The following is an 8,771-nucleotide window of genomic DNA, read 5'->3' on the forward strand; positions in this document are numbered from 1 at the left end:
CAGGGTGTGGGAGGGGCTTGGCCCTTTAAAGGGAGGAGCAGAGAGGGAGGGAGGATCCTGTCGACCCTTAAACTCGGCGGACCATATAGCTACATTCGGTCAAAAATATTACGTTTTTATTTCAGTCCAGAACACTTCATTTTGCTTTCCGATTGACCTTTTGAAGATTTCCTGTCCTGCGTCACCATTTTCAGACTAGCAGGGTGAGTTCACGTACCAACCAGGATAAAAAAGAAAAAAGGAGAAAAAAAAAATGGCGGAATCCTCAAAACTTTCCTCTTAACGAGCCAGAACAGCTGCCATGGTAACCCGGGAAGTCCTCGGGAACCGAAAGACGCCCCTGGTTGCTATGGCAACGAGCAGGCGGCTTGAGAACGGAACACGAGTAACTCGCGGACGGGACTGACTCGGTGAGCCTTCTCTGCAGCTACAACATAAACAAACATAAGCAACATTTATTTTCTACAAGCTCACACTGACGCCCGCCAAAAGCTTGACTTTAGTGCGCCGGGTCAGGCCGCAGCCTTCCACAACGCAGGCTTTCTGAGGTAATGGAAGACAGTGCAACAGATGGCAGCAGTGTCGTGCGTTTGGCTAACAAGACTCGCCCAGTATGCGAGTGCGGGCTAGTTTGGGGAGTTGGACAGGGATTGAGATCCTTGGACGCAAACATCAGCCGCCAGACGAGCCTCCTCAGTTCTCTCGAGGCAGAGTGCGTGCGTACGGGAGAAGCTCACACCAAGCAGCACAGCCCCCTCTTCGCCAACCCAAGGGTCACGCCCCACCCCTGCTGCACCCCCACCCCTGCTGCACTCAAAGTGAACTGTGATGTGTGGACATGAGCCCTACGCTTGCAGGCTAAGAATCTTCCAGAACCTCGATATTGGGCTTCCTCTTCCTCCCGTCCCCTGGAAGTTTGAGGGCGGCCTCCGCGACGTTGCCTTCCTCGTCGGGGTCCGAGTCGGAGCTGCTGTCGCTCGACGTCTCCGCGTCCGTGTCGGAGTCCCGCAGCTCCACCAGGGCCACGTCCTATCACAAGCCGGACACAAGGACAACCCTTCAAGTTTGGTAAAATGGTAGCTCTATGACTGTACTCACACAATGTCTACGTTCACACCATGCCAATGCCATATGACTGTGGTGACACTATCAGTGCGCTAGCACCATGACTTGGCCAACAAGAGTACTGTGCTAATACAGTAACTCTACTAAAGGTATGATGGTAAATGGTTGAGATTTATATCGCGCCTTTATCCAAAGCGCTGTACAATTGATGCTCACACACCAACAGCGATTGTCTGCCATGGAAGGCACCAACCAGCTCGTCGGGAGCAATTGGGGGTTAGGTTACACTTCGACCGACCCATAGCGGGATCGAACCGGCAACCCTCGACTGCCAGACGACTGCCTGAGCCAACGTCGATTGGTCAAACACACGCAGGGCGCAGTAATAACCTGGCTCACCATTTCAATGACTTTCTCTGCCTCGCCGACGCACTCGATGTCGAAGCGACCGGCGGGGGAGGACTCCAGCTCCTCTGTCAGCTGCTGGTTGGCCCGCGCCATCTGCGGCAGGAAGGTCTGCAGTCGGTCCAGCACTGCCGCGCGCAAACACACAGGCACGTCAATCCCAGAGGCCACGCACTCTGTACGTTCAAACACATTGGTAACCCAAAAATTCGCCACACAACTTGAATGTTATTCAACAGGACAATAACAGACTCATTTGGCATGTTTTTAAAATTGTCCGTTTCGTGAAACTCGGATCTTCTCTGTGTCGACGCGCTATGAACACTCCTGTTTGAATAACATGAGAAAAGGCTTTAAAATGTAAAAACATTCTAATTCATTTTCGCACCGAGGTGGTCACCGGTAGATATAATGCCCTGTGATATACATTTCAGAGAAGCTCAGAGTGACTCACCGCTGCTTCGAGGTACTTTCGTGGTCTGAACAGAGCCACCGGTCTTTGAAGCTTTGGACTTCAGGAGAAGCTTCCCGTGGATACCTAATGTTACCAACAACAACAAAAAAGATAAGCAAAGTGACGCAGATATAACCAGTTAGTTAGCTACAATATTGACATACAGAAATGCAAAACAAGCAGTGCGTTTGTTGGTTTTCCGACATATTCGTTCACGTTAGTTATCTAAAGAGTTTGCCTGGCTATGCTAACCTTAGCAAGGTACTGCGGTCTGAATTTTCGCAATTTTGGAAAGACATAAACAGACGAGAAACATCGGGCTTGTCGAACAATAAGGGGAACGGAAATAGCCCATTAACTGTTAAATAAATACCGTACCTTCCCCGTTACCACAAGAAAGTAATTCCTGTGAAGTGGTCTTCTGATTTTGCTCGCGCTCCATGCTGCTCGCGTTGCAGGTTTTCGGCACGAGCAGCTGCAATAGCAACATCCGGGTCAAAGTTTAGAGAGCAACCAATAATGACCGCTCGACGCGAAATTCTGTGGTTGTAGTCTGGACGTAGTTTGCACAATAAATCTCATTTTAGCGATTTCAAAGAGAAAAATGCATGGGGGTTTCAGGAAAGATGTTTCCAAATGTTGTCCCGGCTCCACATTTACGATTTCAAATTTATGGCACTGGGCTATATACAGACCTCAGTTGAAAAAATAGGCCACGCACTTCAGTCGCGAACGCACATAGTGCTGGTATTTTTCTTCAGAATCTTTAAGAAGAATGTACATGTGTATAACAAATCACGTAAATGTTCACGGTTTAAAATGAGTTATTTATCATTGGTATTACATGCGACATGACCTCAGTGCTGAGATATGATTTGTTTGATCGACCAAGTGTCGTCATGTTCCAAATGCCCTCATAGGCCACAAAGCAGTCCAAATAACCTTGAATGGCTACGTGTAACTGGTTTTGTATACTTTTTACCAATCGTGGGCCAAAGATAAGGAGTACATTATGGGGCAGAAAGAGATCAGGCCTTGTCCTAGACTACATTCATTGAAACAAAATTCATACGAAACTCAATTTATTCTGGGACTGACTGAAGTCAATCTGTTTCTGTGAAACCAGCTCCAAACGTGGGAGCTCCTTCACACTCTTTCTGCACTGATCAGAAACAGATTGTAATTAATTATTTAATTAATAAATGCCGGTAAATGAACAGTAAGCAACTTGGTTCTGGTTGCTTCCAAACTTCAAAAATCCCACCGGGAGAGGAGAGTCGGCCATACATTTTTGTCCCACCCCCTTTTCTTTTCTTTTTTTTCTTTTTTCCCCGTTCTGCCTGCGGCCCTCATAAGTCTTCGGTACTGTTCTGTGCGCACGCGCAAAAGACGAGGGACTGGCATTGTGTATTCGTGTGGCAGTCCTCTAGTCTGTCGCGACATACTGTCAAGAACGGAGAAGTCCGGCATCACACAAGAAAGCATCCAATTGGGGAAATCGCAATCGATAAGTAAATCTCAAAGTATTTTCCACAGTCGAAACGAAGATTGATTGGTGCTCAAGCTTCATCTAGGTAAGATTTTTTTCTCAAGTTCTCTACTTGTTATTCGTTGGAGGATTCTAGTATTCTAGCTAATCGTAACGCGAGACAGTTATTAATTTCATGAGGAGTATTGTTGGAGAATATACGCATTATCCTCCAGTGGATTTATTGCAGATGTGACTCTCACCTAGATTATAAAGCTAGCTTGATTATTGCGGATCGCTGGCCAGCCAGCTCGCCATTAAAGATGTAATTTGCTAACGCGGCGCGAGCTACCCAGAGACTGAAGAAAAAAGGAGCTACCAATGCAGTTTGTCGCAGAGAATGTTGAAATTCGGCTCTTTTCCGCCTGGTGTTCGAACTCTAATGTGCCAGACATGTTTTTCTGACTCGCAGCACCGAAACCGTTATATCAGTGATCTGTATGAACGCAAGCTAGTGAGCGGTTATACAACACTAACGCATCTGACGAGGTAGTTCGCTGACCAGGAGCTTGTTTTTATCATGTAATTTCGACAGGATCCCAGTGACGTTAGATTGCTCAATAAATTGGTCTCAGTACTACATGTACTCCGTCATTTGTACGGTATTCCCCGTATTTCGCACCTTTACTTCTGTATCTAAGTAAAGTTCGATGGAGGCTGTAAGTGTCGTAGACTTCGATTTTTCCTCTGCTGTGTGGTTTTACTGAGCAGCCCCCCCCCCCCCCCCCCCCCCAAACACACGGAACTCCTCCTCTTGTTACAGTGGTTTGACATCAGTGCAAATACCGAAATGAAATACTGTCACTGAATGTTTGGTATTGTGAATAGCAGGAAGCTCAATGCTGCAGTGTGTACGTGCGTGCGTGTTTGCATACGCTCACAGGGCGGTCAGTGTGCAAACTATCCGTGTTCCTCTTTCAGGTTCCTGCTGTTCAGGCAGGCTGGTACAGGAACACGTGAGCAGCGACACGGGCCTGAGATTGTGTCCCCGGACCTCGCCATGCCCGCCTCCCCCTCTCCCTGGGCTCCGGCGCGCATCGGGAGATGAGAGCGCGTCGCCACCCCGCGCAACATGAGCGTCCACTCCATAGGGGGCGCCATCGTGAACTCTCTGGGCACTAGCCTGGTGGCGCACATGAGCAGCAGGGGCCTGTCGCTGAAGCCCATGCAGTCGGGCCGCGTCACGTCCCTCCTGCAGACCATGGTGCCCTCGGGGTACACCAAGCTTCAGGACGAGCGGCCGGCCGCGGCTGACCTGGGCGGGAAGCCCGACGGGCACCAGAACGGGTTCCGCTCGGAAGCGGCCCACCTGGAGAGCCGGCGGCACCCGGACCGCGGCCCTGCGACCCGGGGCGTCGTCAGCCTGTCCGACGGCGGCGACTGTCGCTACGCGGAGACAGAAGCCCTCCTGGCAGAGGAGCGGCTCTCTGGGGAGGACGAGGAGGACGAGGAGGGGGCGGGGGAGGGCGACGAGGAGCAGGGCTCGGCTGACCGCCGTATGCCCAAGGAGTCGCCCCTGGCGATGGCGCTGCAGATCCTGCTGCCCTTCCTATTGGCCGGCTTTGGCACTGTGTCGGCCGGCATGGTGCTGGACGTGGTGCAGGTGAGGAACGGGGGTGGGGGGGGGGGGGCTTTTTGCGGAAGTATTTTTTCAGAAACGCATGACGCCTAAACGATCGAACTGTGGATCCGCCTCTCCCTATCTGCCACGCATAAGCCACGTCTTTAACTGACGTGGCTTTCAAACCAACGTTTGAAGGAGCGAGGACATTCCATTTGCCCCAGTTCAGGTCATCTCCAGTCCCCCGTGGTCACCTACTTTTCTGGCTTCCTTTTCTTGCCTCCCCCAACGGGTGGAGGGAGGAGCTGGAAAAGGAGGTGAAAAATAAGCTATTGTAAAGAGCCTGTGGTTGCTCAGGAGAATCATGGGAATCGTGGGCAGGTGCCCATCCTCCAACAGGACCCCCAGGCCAATCAGCAGTGGCTCGGTCAGGATGATTGGCGTGTGGGATGAGCGAGTACTTTCACTGTCCCCAACACCCAAGAGCCCAGAAGGCACAAGGTTTTTGTTACTTCACCATTGTGGCCGACTGCTGTTCTACCTCTGACAGCATATTGTGCGCTCGGGGGTAAATGAGCTTGAGCTTTCACTGTCAGGTTCCAAATCGCAGATGCTTATCTCTGAACTCGCCTCTAGTTAGTTTGCATCTGGCATTCGTCTCACATGAGTTTTCCTAAACCTCAGCTGAGATGTTCACCTTGGTATGGCTGTCCTGTGGCCCTCATGCCCTGTCCTCTGTGTGTGTGTGTGTGTGTGTGTGTGTGTGTGCGGGCTCATCCAGCACTGGGAGGCCTTTAAGAACATCACAGAGATCTTCATCCTGGTGCCGGCTCTTCTGGGTCTGAAGGGGAACTTGGAGATGACCCTGGCTTCCCGACTGTCAACTGCGGTAAGAACACACACACCCGGGCGCACACGCACACACACGCACACTCGCACACACAAAACACACACTCACACACACTCCCTCTCAAAGACACGGGCACACTCACACTTGTTTAGACACAGCCATAGGGTCATATACAAGTGCTGTCCCACTTTTTCTTTTTTCTTTTTTTTTTTAAACTGCGCACCCTCTCCACAGCAGGCCACACTCACATGTGCCACTCCCCCGATTTCAGCCCCTCCCCTCCTGCCAGGAGTGAGGGAAGCAGGGTGAGGTGTTCTTCGGCCTCCATGGGGAGGTTATGTAACCGCTGGAGTCTGTGTGTCTATGAGACTCAACAGTTAGCAAGACCTGGTGAAATGGCAGGGTAACACACACACACACACACACACGCACCTTCTGACATCAGCATTGTGGAACAGGGTAATGAAGGCACAGATGTGATTGCAAACCACAGTGGGCTGATGGGTAATGTAGTACTCGGGGGACTTGATTTCCCCCCAGAATGAGTCAGCTCTGTGCTGGCTCACCTCTGTCGTAAGACAACCCTCAGTGAATCTCCTCCATCTTTGGTTACAACAGATCCTCCATGACAAAACATTAGGCAAGTCCTCACAGATCCTGGGAGTCCTCAGGGAAATATGAAACGTAGTATTTCGATTCAGAACTCCAGGAGGGTCAACCCTGAAACGTTGACTCGATATCGGGGCAGTTTCACGTGGTCTTGTTTTCGTTTGGACCGTTTTTTCCCAGCGCTGTGCGATGTTGGCAGGCGCCGTGCAGGCCGCCCACGGCTGCCGGCTCTCTCGCCCCGATGCGTGAGCCGGTGAGACGGGAAGGCGTGGCAGGAATCTGCAGGCCGGGCAGCTCCTCTCCGCATGATTCCCCTCCCTCTCGCGTTCCCCCGCGCGACAGATCCGTTTCAGAAAAACTCTTTGTTGGAGGGAGACGTCGTTTGCTGACGACCGGCTGCTGAATGTGTCCCTTTAACAGGAGGAGGAGGAGGAGGGGCGGGGGGGGGGCCTGTTTTCTTCAGCACTGTGGCATCGTGTGTTCTCTGACAACTGTGAAACATCTAAGAAAACTGTGAAAACAACAGCCCTGAATCAGCAATACCACCACACCGCTGTACAGTACACTCTGCCTTCTGCTCTCCGTCTACCTCTCTCTCCCTCTCTTTCTTTCTCTATCTCTCTACTCTTTCTCCCTCTCTCCCCTCCCTCCCCCCTCTCTCTTTCTCCCTCTTTTTCTTTCTTTGTCCCCGTCTCCTACTCTCTTTCTCCCTCTCTCTCTCCCTCCTTCCCTCTCTCTCCCTGTCTCACCCCCCATCATTCTGCCAGGGCCCCAACTTGCTCGTTCAGTTTGCACTCTCCCTCTCTCCCTCCCTCTCCAGTGCCATGGTGATGTTGGGAATTCCCCCTCTGTTCCCACGGTCACTGACCCCCCTCCCTTCCCCTCCCCTCCCCTCCCCTCCCCTCACACGCACATGTCAGAGACAGCTGAGCAGCTCAACCTGTTAAGGACCCACAGTCCCGAGGACTACTGGTCCTACCCCACCAGTACAGTACATTACATTACATTAATGGCATTTGGCAGACGCTCTTGTCCAGAGCGACGTACAGTTGATAAGGCTAAGCAGGAGACAGTTCTCCCCTGAAGCAATGCAGGGTTAAGGGCCTTGCTCAAGGGCCCAACGGCTGTGCGGATCTTATTGTGGCTACACCGGGGATCAAACCACTGATCTTGCAGGTCCCAGTCATGCGCCTTAACCACTACGCTACAGGCCGCCCAGTACCAATGCCAGTGCCACTGCGGCAAAGCTCAAATTTCGGTAGCGTGGTCAGGGCTTAGGGAGGTTTTCTACTGCCCTGAAGACGCCAACTGACCCTCAAAGCCTGATATCTGAACATCCCTGTTTCCTTTTGTCTGTAATGTCTGTGTCTTATGTCGGTCTGTGCAGGTATCTAGATAACGTAGAACAGAAGGGGGTATTCAGTGCTTGGAGGCTATCTTGAATGTCAAAATGGCTGCTCTCCTTGCTGCCATAGATACGCAATGTTAAAATGATTGTTGGCGCCCAACTTTCCTTCTCCTGTCTTGGGGCTGCCTGTACCCCAGTGGCTAAGGTGCATGACTGGGACCTGGAAGGTCGGTGGTTAAAGCCCCAGTGTGGCCAAAATAAGATCCATGCTGCTGTTGGGGGGCCCTTGAGCAAGACCCTTAACCCTGCATTGCTCCAGGGGGGACTGCTTATAGCCCAATCAACTGTAAGTCACTTTGGATAAAAGCCTCAGATAAATAACTATAAAGTAATGTAATGCTCCCTGTGTCTCAGGTCAATGTGGGCAAGATGGACTCTCCCATTGAGAAGTGGAACTTGATCATTGGGAACCTGGCCCTCAAGCAGGTAAAACCATGTTCCCCTCCTTATTTAACCCTGGTTGAGCTGGTAAAACCACATTCCCCTCCTTATGTAACCCTGTTTGAGCTGGTAAAACCATGTTCCCCTCCTTATTTAACCCTGTTTGAGCTGGTAAAACCATGTTCCCCTCCTTATTTAACCCTGTTTGAGCAGTGTCCAGCGCATACCATGTTATTAGGGTCTGCTAAGCCAGTTTGTTTTGGAATGTGGGCTGTAATGAGCAGGGCTTGGGGTATTGGACTATGGGCTGTGATATTAGACACTTGAGTATAAAAATGAAGTAACAAACATGCAAAATTCCTGCTATCCATCAGCATGGGAAAAGCCAAAGAACTGGGTAACCCCAGTTAGTGATGGGTAGTGATGGGTCTCTCTCTGCAGGTAACCCCAGGGGTTTGTGGGTAGTGATGGGTGTCTATTTGGGGTTAACCCCAGGCATTTGTGGGTAGT

The 8,771-nt window shown here is 51.1% G+C and overlaps 2 protein-coding genes across 2 annotated transcripts in view; one reads left to right on the forward strand and one right to left on the reverse strand.

Annotated features, from left to right (window-relative positions):
• Positions 1-808: 808 nt before the first annotated feature.
• nopchap1 (NOP protein chaperone 1) lies at positions 809-2,440 on the reverse strand. The gene is made up of 4 exons (XM_061229015.1): positions 2,303-2,440; positions 1,925-2,008; positions 1,465-1,598; positions 809-1,029 (listed from the first exon to the last, which is right to left on the reverse strand). The coding sequence occupies exons 1-4, from the start codon at positions 2,412-2,414 to the stop codon at positions 859-861; spliced, it is 501 nt and encodes a 166-aa protein (XP_061084999.1). The 5' UTR covers positions 2,415-2,440; the 3' UTR covers positions 809-858.
• Positions 2,441-3,289: 849 nt separating this feature from the next.
• Positions 3,290-8,771, forward strand: part of slc41a2b (solute carrier family 41 member 2b) — a 12,105-nt gene continuing 6,623 nt past the window's right edge. Inside the window, exons 1-4 of the mRNA XM_061229536.1 lie at positions 3,290-3,498; positions 4,374-5,055; positions 5,795-5,902; positions 8,235-8,306. Of these exons, the coding sequence (XP_061085520.1) occupies positions 4,525-5,055; positions 5,795-5,902; positions 8,235-8,306 (711 nt within the window). The 5' untranslated portion in view covers positions 3,290-3,498; positions 4,374-4,524. The remainder of the gene's footprint in view (positions 3,499-4,373; positions 5,056-5,794; positions 5,903-8,234; positions 8,307-8,771) is intronic.

The sequence above is a fragment of the Conger conger genome, chromosome 19 (genome assembly GCF_963514075.1).
Source record: "Conger conger chromosome 19, fConCon1.1, whole genome shotgun sequence".
Classification (NCBI taxonomy): domain Eukaryota; kingdom Metazoa; phylum Chordata; class Actinopteri; order Anguilliformes; family Congridae; genus Conger; species Conger conger.

Bases quoted from the DNA above. Each gene is read 5' to 3' on its own strand.
- nopchap1 (XM_061229015.1), bottom strand. From the start codon at position 2,414: ATGTTGCTATTGCAGCTGCTCGTGCCGAAAACCTGCAACGCGAGCAGC. The intron at 2,009-2,302 runs GTACGGTATTTA...TGGTAACATTAG, and splicing joins TTCTTGTGGTAACGGGGAAG to GTATCCACGGGAAGCTTCTC. The intron at 1,030-1,464 runs GTGAGCCAGGTT...GGCTTGTGATAG, and splicing joins CAGAGAAAGTCATTGAAATG to GACGTGGCCCTGGTGGAGCT.